The sequence below is a fragment of the Eleutherodactylus coqui genome, chromosome 2, assembly GCF_035609145.1.
Source record: "Eleutherodactylus coqui strain aEleCoq1 chromosome 2, aEleCoq1.hap1, whole genome shotgun sequence".
Taxonomy (NCBI): Eukaryota; Metazoa; Chordata; class Amphibia; order Anura; family Eleutherodactylidae; genus Eleutherodactylus; species Eleutherodactylus coqui.
In genome coordinates, this window is record NC_089838.1 from 230,629,745 (window position 1) to 230,649,887 (window position 20,143).

Here is a 20,143-nt window from a genome sequence, read left to right on the forward strand (position 1 = left end):
TACAGGTTGAAAAGCAGCTTCAAAACCTGTGATCAATGACGCGGATTTTGAAGCAGCCATTCTGCTGCAGAAATCTCACGAAATTTTTTGTGCGGTCCCACTGCGGACATTCCGTAAGATTTCTGCCCTGTATGACACCAGCCTAAGAGTCTCTGAATGGCCTAACACATACTGGAAAACCAGGGTCTCTAGATCCATTGTTTGTTGTATTTAATCCCTCCTGTACATCATTGCAAGCTGCACTGTAGTCTGGAGGTGTTATATCTATACTGAGTTAGAAGTCTGTCGCTACTCTGCTGTGCCTTCATGACTACACTTCTTGCATTGTTCGCCTAGTTTTAGGGTACATTCAAATCATCGTTCTTCTTCTGCTATTAAGGCTGCGTGTCCATGGGCGTTGCAAAATCCCGCTGCGTAAGCCGCCCCCGGGAGCAGGAGCCAGCAGACGGATCTCTGTGGTGAGCCTATCTTACAGATAGGCTGACCGCGGAGAATCGCGGCAATTCGCAGCATGCTGCAAATTGCCGGCCTCGACCAGAGAATTGCAATGATTCTCCGCTTGTGGACAGGGGGCGGCGCTTTCCATAGTGATGCTATGCAAAGCGTTCAATGCGTTTCCCGCGGCCAGATTATCGCCACGGGGAACGCAATGAAAATTCGCCCGTGGACAGGCAGCCTAAATGGATCCGTATTATTTTCTTTAAATTGTGTGTTGCTGAATATTGCCGTGGTTTGTAATGTTTTTTAGACCATGACCCCCTATGCAGCCTACGTATGTGTTGCATTGCACAAAAACGCAATTTTCATGTGGGGCGATGCAACTTTTACAGAAGGAAGTCCTACTGTTTGTCCCTAAAATAAGGCCTATCTGCATAAAAAAAAAGCAAAAAACAATACATCACCTAATAGGCGCTGTTCACTCCTCTGCACGTCTCATCTGCAGCATCGGCAGACTTGCTTGTAGTTTTCCCCCAGCTCTTCCTGGTTTGGAGGTTCAAAATCCTCACCTGCAGGAAGTGCTGGCTGTGATTGGCTTAGTCGTGGCACTCAAGAACCAATCAGAGCCAGCGCTCGATGAACTAATCACAGCCATTGCATTGAATGGCTGGGATTGGTTCATTGAGCGCTTGCTCTGATTGGCTGAGCAGTAGCACTCGAGAACCAATCACAGCGCAGCTTTCATTTTATCTCAGCAGTATAAGAAATGAAAGCAGCGCTGTGATTGGTTACTGTGGGGAGATTTTCTTTTATACAGCTGTCATAAAGGCTCATTCGCACGGTTGTTTGCATAAAATGCTGTGTGTATTACGTGGCGTTTTACCACTGTGTGAGCCGGATATCAGTGTGTAGGGCAGTGATTGTCACGCAACCTGTCATGCGCAGTGTGACTAGTTTCCTTTTTTTAAAAATTCCCTGCTCTGTCTCTTAGCGGCGTTACGTATTAAATGCCGCATATACGCAATGTATTACGTATATAAAGCGTTTAATACGCACCCATAGAGATCACTAGGGCTGTACAGATGTAATATGCAGTAAGATAGAACATGCTGTATTCTTTTTTATGCACGTATCAGGCCGCTTTTACATGGCCGTGAAAATTGCATGAGATTTGTGCGTTGCGAGATGCCTTAGGGCTCATGTGCACGGGCAAAATAAGAATTAAAATCCGCAGCGGATTTTAACTCTTCTTCTGCCCGCGGATCCGCACCCCATAGGGATGCATTGACCACCCGCGGGGTAGATAAATACCCGCGGATGGTCAATAAAAGGGATTTTTAAAAAATGGAGCATGAAAAAATTTGGACCATGCTCCATTTTCATGCGGGTCTCCCGCGGGGACGGCTCCCGCGGGCTTCTATTGAAGCCTATGGAAGCCGTCCGGATCCGCGGGAGACCTAAAATAGGAATTTAAAAGAATTACTCAACCGGAGCGGACCGGGAAGGTCTTCTCTTCCTCACGGCCGGATCTTTCTTGCTTCGGCTCGGCGGATGTGCCCGGCGCATGCGCGCGGCACATCGGCGACGTGCCGGCGACGTGCCGCAGCCGTGACGAGTTCATCCGCCGGCCGAAAAAGAAGATCCGGCCGTGACGAAGAGAAAACTTGATTGGTTGCTATTGGCAACAAAAATTACAGGGGAAGTCGGTGAGTTTTCGATTTTTAATTACGCCAGTACTCATTGCCTGGTGCTGGAGGATGCTCATGCAAAATGTCACTTAAATTGGACCAGAACTGCGGATTTGTATGCGACACAGATTTGGTGTTTTAAATATAAGATTAAAAAAATGTTAGTGTGAGCGGGTCAATATACATCAATGTAGTGGGTCATTATACATCAATGTGCTGTCATTGGCTCCATTCACCGTGTGATACACGCTGAGATTACGTTGGTGGCAATGAGAAGTCTGTGGGGCTACTTTCTAGTTTTTAATTTATGTTCTCCCTCCCCGTAATTCAGTGCATAGCGACGAGCGCCATCTAGCGTCCGCACTGCTAATTGCACGGAGTACAGAGATATGAATAAAGTTATTGATGTTGAATAGAAGCGGAAGTGCTGGACGATGCCGGTTGTTGTTGTGAGCGGTGAGCTGGACGATGAGTGAGATCGTGGAGCGGACCCTGAGCGCCCTGCCCGGACTCATCCTGCAGGACCCCGCGCCCGGCACCGGCTCTAAGCTGGGGAGCCTCATCCGGAGCATCACTGCGCTCAGCTCCAGACAGGTGACTGCTAGTGCGGCGGAGGGAGGCAGCTGCCTGTCTGTCGGCTGCTAGTCATATATGGAGTATATTCTATAGGTGCAGTCTCAGATCTGTGGCTCTTCCAACTTGTCCTGCCAGTGCATGCTGGGAGTTGTAGTTCTGCACGCATTTAAAGAGCTGATTTGGGTCAGATTGTTAGTAAATGTCACCCTGATGTTCATGCATCCTCCATTGTTACACTCGGGCTCCCACATTTCAGTTACAAATGCTCTATTAAACTAACCGGACATTTGCGCCCCCTCTTTTCCAGTCCCCAATAGCCCAAATACTCCTGGGTTGAAAAAGCTACAAAGGGGAGAATGGCCATTTTTTAAAACATTAAGGGTACGTTCACTTGTTGCGGATCTGCACCAAAACCCTCATCGAGATCTGCCCCAATAGTGCGGATTATGACACAGATTTTGGCTCTTAAATTTACACGGAATTTGTTGAAGACTTTTCGCTGTGGAAATTCTGCAGCATTGCCACACGGGGTATTAGTGTATCTTGACGCCACCGGAAGTAGTGGTGGAGTTAAGATACAGTGTGTTTGGCAGGTGGTTGACGCCCCCTGTTCCTGATTGGCTGGTGCTTAGAGCGCAGTGTCAGCAGCGGAGCTGGTGGGCCGCAGCGGCGCGGGGGGAAAGGGCAACACTGGGCACAGGTGCTGAGCGTTGCCGGGAGTGCAGTGTCAGGAGTGGAGCTTCTTTCCTGCAGTGGCGCGGGGTAAGACTGGGGTGCGGTGGTGAGAATGGGCGGGAGCGTTGTGTGAGCAGGTTAAAGCGGTTGTCCCGCGATAGCAAGTGGGGTTATACACTTCTGTATGGCCATATTAATGCACTTTGTAATATACATCGTGCATTAATTATGAGCCATACAGAAGTTATTCACTTACCTGTTCCATTCCATGGTGCCGTCTAATTTCAGCGTCTAATCGCCCGATTAGACGCGCTTGCGCAGAAGGGTCTCTTCCCTTCGGCTCGGTCCGGCAGCAGGGACCCGTGTGTCACCAGCGGAGCTTGATGGACGCTGCTGCAAGGACCTACAGGATCATACCCAATAGGAAGCTAGGGGTGTGACAGGGGCGTTCCCCTGTCAAAACCCTAGCTGGCGTTGGCGTCAAGATACACTAATACCGCCACACAGTGTGACTGTGCATTTAGGGCTCCTTCACACGGGCATATTTGTACGCAATATGTAGAGAATAGAAGCCATTGATTTCAATGGGTTTCTTCACTTTTCTGTATTTTGCGTGCTCATTTTGGCTGTGCAGAAAAACTAAAATACAGCACACTCTACTTCTTTCTGCATTTGAGCACCAGTGGTAGCCAAGTGGTGCATATTGTTTGCCATGCACAAGTGAACCTGCCCTGCGGGCAGGAGTAGTTCAGTAAAAAACAGACATGCACGCAAAAAAGCATCATTCTTTCCGCATAAATGCAGTGCTGAGATGCACGCAAATACGTATATGCTAGTGGGAAGGAGTGCTTGGGCTGTGTTCATGGGTCGTTAATGGGTTGTTAATTTACTACAGATTGCATTGCGGTTTTGCAGCAAATCATCAACCTATGAACACACCTTAATAAATAAATAAATTAAAAAAAAAAACACACAAAAAAAAACCATCCCAGGGAATGGTGTAAAAAAACCACTGACTCTTACTCACTCATCCTCTGTGCTGCTTATACAAGAAGCGATGATCTCACGTGATCGCTCACAAGACCGCTGAAGACTGTCGCTCACGTGAGTGTTGAAAATGACATCATTCCTGCCCGTATACAAGGGACCAGGTCAGCGGCACACGACCGGAGGCAACGCGAGAGAGCGAGTGATGGCTGCTTCATCCCTGTATACCATTCCCTACCGTGGGGCGACTTTTTTTTTATTATGCCACTAAACCATTTTATTTGGATTAATTTGATGACCCCAGTTTCAGCTCCCTGTATGTAATCGGGGACAATCTTATATAGGGGGTAGGTTTATGCAACTTTCTAAAAGAAAAATTGTCTTGGGGTCCTTTTAGATGAGCTGATTTATCGTTTGAAGGAGCGAGTGAGAGCGCTAGCTCGTTGGCTCTCGGGCCGCCTGTTTATACAGCCAGTTGGCTTGTTCAAACGAGAAATCCACATTCACTTTCTAGGTTAACGAGAAGGACTGAGCGATCGCTGTTTAACACGAACGATATGTAAATGAGCCGACGATTATCTTTATGCCTGCAGAAAATTAACAACAAACGAGAAGTTAATGATTATCATTCGTCGTTCACTCGTCGGCTCGTGTTTAGATCGAACGATTATTGTTCACTTTCGCTCTTTTGACTGATAATCTATAAGCCCCTTTAGGCCGTTTTATAATCCTCCCCCAATGTATGTACATAGTGTAAATGGAGCACAGAATGCAGTGCCCACTGTACGTCGCATCCTCTCCACAAGCACAGTGTCATTCTATTATAAGAGGTGGCAGATAACACGGGCGATCTGTGTGTGTTTTTAGGAGGAAGAGAAGCTTATCCAGCAAGAACTTGCCAACTTGAAAACGACCGTTTCTTCACCGACCACCACCCTGGTAACGTCGCATTTATGTATAATTTTCTGTACAGTCTTCCCTATAATATCATGTCTGTTTTGTCTTCACTGTCTTTCATTGGTCTGACTACAGCCACAGGTGTATACACATTACAAGCCTCGTGTGGCGTAGAGTGTTAAAGGGGTTGTCCCGCGGCAGCAAGTGGGTCTATACACTTCTGCATGGCCATATTAATGCACTTTGTAATGTACATTGTGCATTAATTATGAGCCATACAGAAGTTATAAAAAGTTTTTTACTTACCTGCTCCGTTGCTGGCGTCCTCGTTCCCATGGAGCCGACTAATTTTCGGCGTCTAATGGCCAAATTAGCCGCGCTTGCGCAGTCCCGGTCTTCTTCTTTTTTCAATGGGGCTGCTCGTGCTGGATGCCGCCTCCGTGTAGCTCCGCCCCGTCACGTGCCGATTCCAGCCAATCAGGAGGCTGGAATCGGCAATGGACCGCACAGAAGCCCTGCGGTCCACCGAGTGAGAAGATCCCCGCGGCCATCTTCATCAGGTAAGTAAGAAGTCACCGGAGCGCGGGGATTCAGGTAAGCACTCTCCGGTGATCTTTTTTTAACCCCTGCATCGGGGTTGTCTCGCGCCGAACGGGGGGCCCCGTTGAAAAAAAAAAAAACCATTTCGGCGCGGGACAACCCCTTTAAGGCAGCAGAATGCAGTCCTAAGCTCTCGATCACAACCTGAAGGTTGCAGCTTCAATCCCTGGATGGTTCAGGTAGCCGGATCAAGGCCTTCCATTAGTTGAAGGGGTTTTGTTATTTTAAAAAAAGTAATACTTACCTATTCCTTCACAATCCCCCGGGTCACCTCACCTTCAGCCGGCTGGATCTTTTTTTTCTTGTTATGGAGCATCCATTTTTGGCATTCTTCTTCCTGCAGGTCAGTGTAGGTTACGTCACTAGTGATATAATGTTCACTGCCTAGGAAGGAATGCCCATCTATTGCCAAGATTGCACATACGCGCTGTCTTGCCGTGAGAGTTCATATACTATTGCATAGAGACAGCATGCATGCACAGTCTCTGCAATAGCTCGGCACTCCCTTCTAGGCTGTGAATGCTATGTCACTAGTGACGTATCATACATTGCCCTGCAGGATGGAGACTGCAGAGAATGGACGCTTCGTCACTGGAAGACGAAAAATCGTCCGGCTTGCGGTGAGGTGACTCGGGGGACTGCAGGAGCCAGGAGAAGAGGTGGTAGGGATAGATAAGTATAAAATTTTTGTTTTCTAATGACAGATCCCCTTTTAGGCTATACCATTTCTGTCTGCGGGGAACAGTTTAATTATCATTACCTGCTGTATCCACCCAAATAATCTACAACCCATAAGTATACAGTCAGGATGATGAGCTGTGATCTCCTCTCTTATAACTGTGTGACAGGAGCTGTATGATCATCATCAGTAGCTGTGACAGGAGTGTCTGTCTGTCTGCCTATCAACACAGTTTCAGTGGTAGATCCATGTATCAAAATCACACAAACTGAGAAATTGACTAGAAAATGAGTCCTTAACCCCAAGTAAATCTGAGCTGGTCAGAATTGAGATCACATGACCATCTGAGAAAAGAGGCCAGGCGTGCAGACAAAAAGGGATAACTAATAAAAGTAACCCTAGCTTATATATATATGGAGATGGTAACATCATGAATGGATAAAAAAAAGTAAAATTGTGGCCCTTTAAATTCCCCATCATTGCCATATAACTCTGACAGTAGAATCACATAGAGAAGTTCCAATAATACAACTATTTAGGGACTTGCGTTTTGTGTGTTTTTCTCATATTGTGTATAGAACAATACAAGTTTTTGATTGATGTCGGTAATGTCAGAACTGAGGTACAATATAGTCTGTGTGCATCTTCCTTCAGAAACTGCCAACTACTGACTGACGGGAAGCGCTCTTCTGTACCAGATGCTGTACACCTTTCTGAAAAGTTGGAGGGACTTTTACATCAATCAGTGGTGCACAGGAAGTTCTCTCATACTTTTCATAAAGAGGTTCTGCAGAAGCTGAGGTGTTTATTCTGAGGAGTAAGGTGTCACCTACTATACAGTAGAGTCCCAGAAGTCACTTCTGTGACCTGCACAAATACACTTGACCTACAGCCGTATGGAACTCCTTGGTACCTTCTAATATTGTAAGTCTCAGTAGGGGTATATTATCCCAAAGCGGAAGAAAACGATCATGTGTTAATATATCTATTCATCTCATATGTCAGTAAAGATATCGCATATGTACAAGTTATGCTTTGTGTGATAGAGTCCAAAATGTAATAATCTGTCAGATCTTACCACTAATCTTGCTCTTGTATTTCCGTGGCAGAGGCAGATGAAGGAATGCATGGTGAGACTGATTTACTGTGAAATGCTCGGATATGAAGCTTCATTTGGTTACATTCACGCCATCAAATTAGCCCAGCAAGGAAACCTACTTGAAAAACGAGTTGGTATGTACCATTCTTCTATTGGTAGACTTAAAAGGGCTATCTCTTATCCCCTACCCATAGGTGAGGGGAGACAAGTGTCTTATTAGTGGGGGCTGACTGCTGGAACTTCCACCGATGACCAGAACTGAGGCCCACGTACGACTGGAAAAGTACATATAATGTGTTGGATAACTTTGATTACATTTTTTGGGGGGTGAGATGGAGAAAAACGTGCAGAAATGCCACCTTTGTTTTGGGGTTTCGTTTTTGCAACGTTAATAATTCGGTAAAAATAATAACATTCTCTTATATGGATCAGCATTTTTATTTTTCTGGTAACAGAGCTCTGTGAGGGCCTGTATTTTTGTGGAAAGAGTTGTAGTTTTTATTGGTACCAGTTTGGAGACTTTTGGATTACTTTTTATTGCATTTCTTGGGAGGCAAACAAAAGAAAAATAACAATTCCAGCATTACTTCTTAAAACTATATTTTTATGACGCTCCCTATGTGAGATAAATAACAATGTTTTCCTTGTGTCGTAACAGATGCGGTAATACCTATTATAGGTTGATTTTCTAAAGTTTGTTTTTGGTATTTTATCCAATATTTATTTATTTATTTGGGGGGGGGGCGCATATTTTTAAAACTGGATTTTTTTTTCTTTAAACTAAGCTCTATTGAATTTTTTGTCACAATTTTTTTTTTTTTAGTCCCTGAAAGGGAATTGAAGATGTGATTGTTCAATCGCTAGAATAGTACACTGAATTACTTATGTAGTGCATTCCACTAAGCCTAATAGGCTGCGTTACATGGCAGACATAGAGGCCTTCGTCAGGCTTCTGGCTGCCATGGGAACCCATTAGTACTTTGCAATCATGTTAGAGGTTGCTGATAGGTGACGGAAGGAGCTCCTTCCCCCTGTCATCTGCTTGCATGCTGCAGTTGCTATGGATTGAGACATGTAAGGATTTGAGGCTACCAGCTGCTAGAACAGAAGCCTGGCTGTTAGTAGGCAGAAAGCCGCTGCCTTTAAATAGATGTGCAGGTTTAAGGCCGCTTTCACACGGGCTACAAAATCGCCCGATTTTTGTAGCGATGCAGCAGTGCTACAAAACGCATGTATGTGAAGCCCGTGGTTCCCAATGGGTTCCGTCACATTAGCCATGTCTTGTCTGTTGCTAGAGAAAAAAGAATTGTGGCATTCTCTATACAGCTGCGATTTGCGATGTTTTGTAGCCCGTGTTTCCCCATGGAGCTTCCTTCTTTATCGCATAGCCCGAACTTGCGATTTTTAACATTAGAAAGTCCTGCTAACTTTCTCGTGATGATAAGATTTTATCGCGTGAGGAAATCGCGGGTAGCAGTGATGCGTTGAAACTTTTTTTTTTTTCCACAAGAAAAAGCATCACTGACACTACAAAATCACGTGTACAAAGCTGTGATATCGCAGCGATTTTGTAGTGCCGATATCGCTGTCGCCCATGTAAAAGAGGCCTAAAACCCACTAGTGAGCTCAGTAAAAAGGCATATTGAGGTCTCTAATGAGTTAAAGCTGTGTGAAGACATTTGTAATTTAACCCCTTCCCGCTCCATGACATTCTGGTACGTCATGGAGCGGCGGGGTATGTATTGAGAGGTTGCGTGGCAACCTCTTTTCATACAGTGCGAGTGTCAGCTGTTTATAACAGCTGACACCCGCGGGCAAAAGCAGCTATCGCCCGTTCGGCCGATCGCGGCTATTAACCATTTAAATGCCGCTGTCAATTCTGACAGCAGCATTTAAATCCCCCGAACGATGTTCGGGGGTCCCGCACGGCCCCCCCGCAGTGAGATCGGGGGAGCCGTGCAGGTGTCATGGCAGCCGGGGGCCTAATGAAAGGCCCCAGGGCTGCCTTACCAAACTGCCTATCAAGCCATCCCCGTGGGGTGGCTGGATAGACTGCCTGTTAAATTGCAGTATGACGTAATGCTACAGCATTACGTCATAATGCAGGAGCGATCAAAGCATCGCATGCTAAAGTACCCCAGGGGGACTTCAAAGTAAAGTAAAAAAGAATCAATAAAGTTTTTTTTAATTGTAAAAAAAAAAAAAAGTTATAAAAGTTTAAATCGCCCCCCTTTTGCCATATCCATTATTAAAAAATCTAAATCATAAAATAAAAATATGTATTTGGTATCGCCGCGTCCGTAAAAGTCCGATCTATTAAAGTAGCGCATTATTTTTCCTGCACGATGAACGTCGACCAAAAAAAAAACAAAACGCTAGAAATGCACTTTTTAGTTACCCTGTCTCCCAGAAAAAACGCAATCAAAAAGTCGTATGTATTCCAAATTGATACTATCGGAAACTACAGGACATCCCGCAAAAAATGAGCCCTTGCTCAACTACGTTGATGGAAAAATAAAAAAAAGTTATTGCGCGCACAAAATGACCGCAGAAAATAATTGAAAAAAAATTAAATGTCTTTGAAAAAAAAAAAGAAAAGAGTAGTATAGCAAAAAAAAACCTACACAAGTTTGGCATCGTAGTAATCGTATCGAGCCATAGAATAAAGTTATCATGTCACTTTTGTTGCTGTTTGTGTGCCGTAGAAACAAGACGCACTAAAAGATGGGTTTTTTTTTTCATTTTACTCCACTTAGAATTTTTTAAAAGTTTTTCAGTACATTATATGGTACATTAAATAGCACCATTAAAAAATACAACTCGTCCCGCAAAAAGCAAATCCTCATACAGCGACGTCGATGGATAAATAAAGGAGTTACGAATTTTTTGAAGGGGGGAGGAAAAAACGAAAATGGAAAAAGAAAAAGGGGCCGCGTCATTAAGGGGTTAACCCTTTCAAGACCAGAGATTTTTTTTTTTGTTTTATTTTCGTTTTTCTGTCTCTGCCTTTACAGAGCCATAACATTTATTTTAGAGTTTTCCATTGATGTAGTTAATAATAATCTTTATTTGTATAGCGCTAACAATCCCGCAGCGCTTACAAGATAGGGGGAACAGAAACAAGACCACAGTTACATGTAGTAATCAATTGATGAAGACAGTATGGGTGAGGGTCCTGCTCCAACAAGCTTACATACTACAGATAATGGGGGAATACAGAAGGTAAAGGGGCTGGATATGTGCATGGTATGGAGAGTGAGAGATGCTATACACATAGACAATAGTCAGACATTAAGCCGTAGAGTGGCTGAATCGGTATGACGGTAGGTGCCGGTTGATTGCAGCTGGGAGGAACTGCAGTCTTAGGACAGGGAGCTTGTTATCAGGCGGAGTTCAGAGGGGTTTGGTTTAGAGGATGGTATGCCTCCCTGAAGAGCTGCATTTTTAGAGCATGCCTGAAGTTTTGTGTTTCAGTGATTGCCCAGGTAGTTTTAGGTAGCGCATTCTAGAGGACTGGTGCTGCTCTGGAGAAGTCTTGGGCTAGGTTCACACAGGGCGGATTTGCCGCGGTTCTGCCGCAGCAGATCCGCCCGCGGCCGCTAATCTCGGGATTAGCCAGCCATGTGGACGAGGTTTCTCAGAAACCTCGTCCACACGGGACGGCTAATCCGCTGTGGTAAATCCGGTTGAAACGCCGCAGCCGCGGTTTCAAAAGAAGCAGCATGTCTGTTTACATTCGGATTTTTGTTTATTTATGTTACGGCCGCGCTCTCCTCTATGGGAGAGCTGGCCGCAACGGAAAAGCAAGCAGCCGGGCCGCTTCAAAGCCGCCGTGGCTTAAACCGCGGCGGTTCTCCCGGCGGAAATCTCGCGGTTTTTGCTGCGGCCAAACCGCGAGATTTCCGACGGGAATACGGCAAGTGTGAACCCAGCCTTGGAGGCGGGAATGATAAGTTTGAGTTAAAGGGGCTCTTAATCTGATTTCGTTAGCAGAACGGAGGACGCGGGCTGGGTGGTGATAGTTGCATGAGGGCTTGTGTTTTGTGGGACAAGTTGTATCTTTCAGTAGAGCCATTTAATGCATCATAAAATGTATTGAAAAACTTTTTTCAAAATTTCTAAAGTTGCGTGAAATGGAAAAACTTAATTGCACTATTTCTTTTTTACGGCATTCACGTACGGTAAAAATTACATGTTACCTGCATTCTTTAGGTTTCTACTATTATGATGATGCCAAATTCATAGTTTGAGCCCCATAACTCTTCTGTTTTTCTGTTTGAGTCTGTGTGAAGACTTCATTTTTTGTGTGGTATGTTGTAATTTCTATTAGTATTATTTTGGGCAAACTTATGACTTTTTTTATTCAGCTTTTTATCCTGGAGATGGGATGACAACACGTTTCTGGCATTTTGTGTGTGTGTGTGTGTGTGTGTATATATATATATATATATATATATATATATATATATATATATATATATATATATATATATATATATATATATATATATATATATTTTTTTTTTTCCTACAGCATTTTCTGTGTAGGATAAATAATGAAAGCTTTTATTACATCAGACTTTTATGGAAGTAGCGATAGCATCTGTCCTGATGTTGTTTATTCTGTTGACCTCTTTGTATGCTTATACCGAGAAGTGTTTTTTAAACTTTAATAACATTTTTTAAAGTATTAAAAATTTTAAAACTTATTTTGTCGCTTTTTTTGGCCCTATTATCAGTTGGGAACTTTCTAACAATTGATTGCTTGTGCAATATACTGCAATATCTGTACTGCAGTATATTGTACTTTGAAAGTCCACCTATTAACCCCTTGAGGATACAGCCATTTTTTTTAAATTTTATTTTTGCATTTGCCTCCATACTTTCCAAAAAATCATAGTTTTTTTAAATTTATTTTTTCTTGTCGACATACGAGTAGATGTCTGAAGGTCTGTTTTTTTATGACATGACTAGAATTTTCAATATTGCTTATTATCTCCTGGAAAACCTCTTTAAATATTGGAATACCCCACAAGTTGCATCAGACCAAAGGATGGAGAAGTCTGCCATGTATACTTAGCAAGCATCTTGTACAGATTTGACTATACTTATATTAAGGGTTCCGAGATGTGAGGTAGCAAAAATGGAACATCATATCAATGTTTAGGAGCAGTTTATGTATCGTATTGTCTTATAGCGCAAGGCATAATGTAAATGTCTTAAATGTTGTATTTTGTGTTATGTATATATCTTGATATCGTGTATGTTTTTCGCAGGCTACCTGGCGGTGTCATTATTCCTACATGAAAACCATGAGTTGCTGCTTTTGCTAGTAAATACTGTTCTAAAGGTAAAATAAAGTGACTGTTTATAGATAATCCTTCTGCATTCAGTATTCTGCTCCTTAGGAGTCATGTGACATCTGTAGTCTCCAATCAGAAGTATATTCTATTTAGTGTACATAAAAGGGAATCAGCGATCGGTACACTTTAAACTTCTGACACTAGGAGATTTGCCTATTCTTAAAGAGTTTTTTCCATCTAAACAACCTCTCCTCAAAAGAAAGCCATCCGGTAATCAGCTGATCGCCATAGGGGCTCTTTCTGTACTTGGTTATAGGTGACTTTCTATTGGTTAATGAAAGTTGTCATTGCAGGGTATCTGGAAATGTCACATTGGCTCCTGAAGTGTACACACTAGTCATGCATATTGGAAGAAACAGTTCTTCTATAGCTGGGAAAATATGATTACCATTAAAGGGAACCTGTCACCGGCTATTGGCACCATAAACTAAATTATGGTGCTCATAGGACAGGTTCCCAGGAGTCCAGGGAAGTATTTTTTTATGCCTGCCTGCCTCCCATTGCCCGAAAGCCGTTGTGTGGATCATGATATTGGACTCAAAGCTGCAGGTAGTGTGTGCACGTTCCCATTGATCTCAGTGGGAGCAAGTGCACACATCCTGCAGCTTTGAGTTTGATGACACGGTCCGCACGCCAACTTTCGGGGCTAAAATCAGTAAGCAGTTTCCTGGGAACCTATAAAACCACCTGCGCACAGTCGGATTTTCATTGCGGAATCCAGGAGCAGGCGTCCGCCCCCGGATTCCGCAGCAAATACCTGCCATAGCATGTTATGTAAAACTGCTTTTTCCTGTCCACAAGTAAAAATCAATTGCGATCTTCCACTCGTGGTGAAAAAAAAATCGCAGCATGATCTATTTTAAGGTGGAATCCTCGTAGACAGTTTCCATTGAAGTCAATGAAAGCCATCCGACCCTCTGCCCTTCCGCATTAATCATTGTGGAAAGGTCGCAGGATCTGTGTCATTGCCTAGCGACGGCGCGGCCTTATCTGTATTGAGCATGTTCATCGGCCGGACCAATCGCAGTACAGAAAAGAAGAATGCGAACAGGTATGCAGGTTCACCGGCCGCTGCAGAATCCGACCCGGTCGTGTGTAGGCGGCCTAAATTCTAGTAGTTCTAAACGTGATGATCATCTCACGGATATGTGCTGTAGAAAGATGTAAAACACAGATGTACAATGCTCTCTTGCAGGATCTTCAGAGCACTAACCTTGTGGAGGTGTGCATGGCGCTGACTGTTGTCAGCCAGATATTTCCCCGGGAAATGATTCCTGCTGCCCTACCGCTCATTGAAGACAAGCTGCAGCATTCAAAGTAAGAAACTATCACAGTTTGTGTATTTACGTTTTAGTTTTGTGTATAGTTAGAACACTCGATGGCTTCCTCTTTGGTCTCTGCTTCAGTTTAATCCCGTTTCAGGACGTTATTAAGGACTCTGGAACTTAGTGAGAGGTGGGCATTTTGCATGCAGCATCATCAGCGCTTAAGTGAAAGCAGACACTTTTAGCTTTTTCACCGTGTTTTCTCCTTAAAAGGGGTTTTCCGAGATTTAAAAAAAAATTACGGGTGGCAGATGATAGTGGCAAATAAAGGAATTTTTTATTTTATTTTCCACCTTTATCTGCTTTCTGTAACTTTTTTGAATCTCAGGAAACCCCCTTTTAACACTAATTATTCATATTTACATTAGGAATATGTATTATTATATTGTTGATCAGATGCCTATGATAAAAAGCTGCACGTAAAATCTCCTGATGACTGCTAGACCTGGCAAGAGGTCTGTTTATATTCCCCTTTAGAAATAGTTTTGTGCATTCAGTAATATGAATGGAATACCTTAAATGATCTTCTCATTGTAAAATGAAGTTTTCCGCTGTCTTCTAGAGAAATTGTGAGAAGGAAAGCTGTCCTGGCTCTGTATAAGTTCTACCTTATTGCCCCCACTCAAGTACAGCACATACATGAGAAGTTCAGGAAGGCGCTGTGTGATAGGGATGTCGGAGTCATGGCGGCTTCTCTACATATTTATTTGCAGGTCATAAAGGTAAAAAATGTCTTCAGCTAAATGTGTTAACCTATATCTTATTACTATGTTATTTGTTTTTCTTGCTAATTCTGATGTATTTTTAACTACGTAGGACAACCCATCGGGATACAAGGATCTAACGGGATCGTTTGTGACCATATTGAAGCAAGTGGTTGGAGGAAAACTACCTGTAGACTTTAATTATCACAGCGTACCAGCACCATGGCTACAAATTCACCTTTTGAGGATCCTGAGGTTGTTGGGAAAAGATGACCCTGGGTAATATGGAGGGAACCAGTGGAAAGCTTATTAGAATATTCATACGCGAGGCTGTTGGGATATTACTAGCTTGTATTAGGCTTGGTTCCCACTATGATTTTTGCACTCTGTTGTAAGGTCCTTTTCTGTGGTTGGGCAAATTTATCATTAAAGCGTAACTGTCAGGCAGGGATTACACCAGCGGGTCGGATTCTGCAGTGGATTCCGGCTGTGAGCCCGGCCTGTGACTCTGCGTACCTCCATCAACTGTACTGCGGATGACCAAGGAGGCTCGCCGGCGGTCGTGCGCAGTACAGTTTTTTGTTTTTTCCACGCCGTTGCTTAGCGATGACTCCGGTACCCGCAGGGCGCACGCAATGTTAACTGCGTATGGGCTGCGGGTCAGACACTTCCATTGACATGAGAGGAGGCCGTCCGCACGGATTCCGTGGGAAGATAGAGCATGATGTGATTTTTCTTTCATTTGAGGAATACGCAATTCATGTCCGCAAGTGTGAACAAAAAAAATCGATAATACACACCTTTCAATGCCAATGGTTTAGCGTGGATCATCTAAGCGGTCAGCGATCGCGGAATACACAATACAAATCCACCCGTGTGAGCCCAGCCTCCTATATAATAATTTTTTTAATCATCTTTTTTTTTTTTTTTGCTATTTTTTTTATTAGCCTTTTCTGTTTTGTTTTTCCTTCAAAACCCCTCTTCTGTTATGCAGCTAGGTGAAGACGTTACCAGGCATATCGGTGTTCACCTAACAGCATAGCAGAAGAGGGCACTCCAGTGGTGTCTGCAATGTTCTGATTAGTCTAGTTGCCGACACATCTGTTCTGTTTATAACAGTGTATTATTACATGTTTGTTTTAGATTTTAATAAATGTAAAGTTTTTCCTCCCCTAACCCCTACTCTATCTCCCCCCCCCCCCCCCATGCTGGTTTTATTCCTCTCTCTCACCAGTGGCACACTGTGAAAGAGAAGCTATTCTATATGACAGATGGCTTCTCCCCTTCACAGCACCCACTCCCTGCTGGAACTAATGCACTTTGAGGGTCTTGGTGCACCTGGTGTACATGATTGTATGTCACCACCGTAGGTCTGGCTGGGAGAAGGCGCTGTTTTGGGGAGAAGCCATCTGCCACATAGAACAGCTTCTCTTTCACAGTGCTCCACTGGGAACAGAGCCACCATTAGAAAACTGCAGACACAGCTGGAGCGCCATCTTCGGCTATGCTGTTAGATGAATACGGATTTTCCTAGCAACTTTTTCACACAGCTGCACAGAACACAGAGGTGTTTTAAAGAAAAAAAAATGTACAGAACAGGCTAATAAAACAGATTTCAAAAATTCTTAAAATCACCTATTCTGACACATTAAAAAAAGGAAAAAAAAATTGAATGACAATTACACTTTAAAACAAGTTTTAGCGGGACACAAAAATTATGCAGGTTCCTTTTACTTTGCTGATTCAGATGAAACCTGGTTATGTATGTATTTTTATTTGAAGTTGCTGGCAATAAAATAGGCATTCTATTAAATCCAGCTTTTCAGGAATTCCTTTTTTTTTCTTTTTCTAGTATTAGACATTAGTACGGGTAAGGTCACACTTGCATTAACGCTTTGTTTACCTGTTCCATTTTTGAAGCAGGAAAGCGGAACTAAGATGGAAATAAACATTTGTTTTTTTTGTGTCCCCCCCCCCCCCCATTAACTTCAATGGGTTAAAAAAAGAAGGAATTCTCCGTTTGTTTTCATTTCATTATGGTTCCTTTTTTTTACCGAAGCAAATGGCACAGTCTGCAGCTCTATTTGTTTCAATTTAAAAAAAAAACGGAAGAAAAAGCTTTGTATTTGTATTGTGGTGTTTTGTCTTTTTTTTGTTTTTTTTAAACCTATTAAAATCAATGGTGAGAAAAGAGAAATCGTAATGGAAGGGAAACAAATGGAGATCATTCCTTTTTTTTTCACTGCTCCAAAAACAGAAGCAAGAGACTGATGAGTGAAAGCCCTAAAGCATGTGTGAATGTACCCTAACCTGGTGTGGGTATATATGTGTAGTGTTTTGCTAAAAGGGAAAATCCATCTAAAAGGGATTTTATGGCATATCTTATATCTTAAGGAGTCCTCTGCTGATTTTTAAAGCTGTATGGTTCCAAAATCCCTTATGTTCATCTTTGAGATCTAATGGGGGTTTTCACTACTGAGAGGTCAGAGCAGCAGCTTCCGTCCGACCCCCAGGGTACAGCGGTGCTGTCGGGATGCCTGATCAGTCGGGGTCCCAAGCGCATGTATCTATATTAAACCCCAGTTCGGCACTAACAACCAATCAGGTTGAATCAGGGAACCAAAACAACCAATGAGGTTGAATCACACAAACCAAACAACCAATGACATTGCTGGAATTGTGAATCAGAACCAATGAGGTTGCTGGAATTGCTGCATACTCCCGAACTGGGGTTTAGTATAGATATATGCGTCCCGAGCGTGGGCCCCAGCCGATCAACTATCGATGACCTTTCCTGAGGATAGATCATTAATTGTATTTTTGCGGAAAATCACTTTAATCACTGGAAAACTGTGGGTCAACATTTTAAACAAAAACAAACAAATCAATGGAGTGCTTGTCCTTGATTGTGGAAATTAGTAATCAAAGTTCATCGGTCAGAGTGATTTCCTTCTATCTGTGTCATTTCAGAAGATCACTTTCTCTGGTTTTGAGTGTGTGGCATAATTTGTATGGCATAATCTATAACAAGATTTGTATGTGTCAGCATGTTTACTTATGGCGCATTGATTATTTTTATTTCTTTTTTTGCAAGGTTTCATTGTTTTTTTATTTTGTTTTTTTTAATTTAAGGGCCAGCCAGCTTATTTACGATGTATTAGATGAATCCTTACGAAGAGCGGAAATAAATCACAATGTCACTTACGGTAAGCCATTTTAGTTTTTATTTTTCACTTTTTCTTTTGGAAATGGTCACTTAACATAGTGGAGTGAACAGATTTCTCAACTATATTCTTTTCTAAGCTTTCTGTAGGAGGCAGTTAGTTATATATGCAAGTTCCTCTGCCAGGGATTTCCAGCTCTACTTGTTACTCATGTTTGGCGTGTTGCATAACAATTTGGGTTGGTTTTCTAATTAATTAAAATTCTATACATGTCTATGCATGGAAGATTTCCGAGTAAAGGGTTGTGTCCAGAATTAGGTGTTTGAGTTTGCTTGGGACCTCCACTGATCATAAAATTGCTGGCCAGATCATTAATGTATGCATTAATGTCTACAGCAATTTATTAAAAAAAAGTCTACATAAAGAGCGTTTTTGTGCTTCTGTGGAGAATTAAGAAAGCCGCATGCTCTTGGTAATAGTGTTTCTTATGGGCTTTTCTTTGGGACTTGGGGAAAAAACACCAGGGGAGCAGATGTTACAAATGTAACACAAGGTGCCACAAAAAAATACTAGGCTATGAAAAACATTTAAAACTCGTACAGTGTTGTTGTTTTTTTTTTTTCTCGTTCGTATCATTGGGGGACACAGCCAGACCATGGGTTATAGCCACTGCCATGGTCTGGCTGTGTCCCCCAATGAACGTGACGAGAAAGAGGTTTTACGGTAAGTTTTACCAAAAATATCCGTTTTTGTTCTTTTTTTTTTTCCCCCTTTTTTTTTCTTCAAGCATTTTGCACACCTGAAAAAATGGTGTGTGAAGGAGCCCTAAGAGCTGCATCCCTGGGCTTCTTTGTTAAAAAAATAAATACAATCTAGCAGGCAGCGTTTTTAGAGGACCTTTAGGCTGGGTTCACACAGGGCTGATTTCCAGCAGAATGTCCCCAATGGACATCCCGCTGCAGATCAGCCGCGGAATACCTGCCTCCAAACCCGTACAATTTGGTGCGGGTTTCATCGCAAATTCCTGTGCAGAATTCACCCCCTCATTGAGAGGGGGTGAGTTCCGCAGTGGAGATGGCAACATAATTGACAAGTCGCGGATTTCAATTCCACGCCGCAAGGACGTTTTAGCATGGGTTCTGTGCGGGTTATTTCTGCGGCAAGTAGACGAGATTTTCAATTCCGCTCCATGTGAACCCAGCCTTACAGCTATTTTAGGTTCATTTAATTCAGACCGTTGTTTTAACAGGTCCTTGCTGACTTATTAGCAGATGCTTTATGTGACAACTGTGTCTTTGTCTTTCAGCCATCCTTTTTGAATGTGTTCAAACTATTTATACAATTTACCCAAAGTCAGATTTATTTGAAAAAGCTGCAAAATGTATAGGAAAGTTTGTTCTGTCTCCAAAGATCAACCTGAAGTATTTAGGTAAGTGGCACAACTCTTCATGTCATGATGAGATGCTATCTGATATCTAGTTTTAGAAAAGGGGTTAATGTTCATAGGCAGTTTTTCACTGCGTTTGTTTCACACACAATTGATATCCTGTAAATGGAGGCAATGAGAGTCAATGGACTTTCATTCTTCCATGCACACCAGCGTGTGGACACGGCGTATTCATACGCAGAAGAAATAAATTGCAGCATGCTGGATATCTCTGTGTATGATATGGAGCTTTTCTATGGGCTGTTATGCATACGTCTGTGGACATAAGCCCTAAGGCCTCATGTCCGATTAAAAAAAAAATACAATCCGCGCAGAATCTGCCGCGGATTTCCACGGCGGATTCCGTGCGGATTTGCTTTTAAATGGTTCTTTTTTTGCATGCAGATATCCGCACACATTGCTATCAATGTGATAGCAATATTGCCGATCCGCGGCAGAATGGAGCATGCCGCGTTTTTTCTCCCGCGCTTGAAAAACGCAATTCTTTTAAAATGCCATCCG

The 20,143-nt window shown here is 42.9% G+C and overlaps 1 protein-coding gene across 1 annotated transcript in view; it reads left to right on the forward strand.

Moving 5' to 3' along the window:
* The first annotated feature begins 2,557 nt into the window (after positions 1–2,557).
* Positions 2,558–20,143, forward strand: part of AP4E1 (adaptor related protein complex 4 subunit epsilon 1) — a 61,872-nt gene continuing 44,286 nt past the window's right edge. Inside the window, exons 1-9 of the mRNA XM_066592603.1 lie at positions 2,558–2,720; positions 5,232–5,303; positions 7,650–7,773; positions 12,916–12,989; positions 14,198–14,319; positions 14,890–15,049; positions 15,144–15,310; positions 18,164–18,237; positions 19,502–19,624. Of these exons, the coding sequence (XP_066448700.1) occupies positions 2,595–2,720; positions 5,232–5,303; positions 7,650–7,773; positions 12,916–12,989; positions 14,198–14,319; positions 14,890–15,049; positions 15,144–15,310; positions 18,164–18,237; positions 19,502–19,624 (1,042 nt within the window). The 5' untranslated portion in view covers positions 2,558–2,594. The remainder of the gene's footprint in view (positions 2,721–5,231; positions 5,304–7,649; positions 7,774–12,915; positions 12,990–14,197; positions 14,320–14,889; positions 15,050–15,143; positions 15,311–18,163; positions 18,238–19,501; positions 19,625–20,143) is intronic.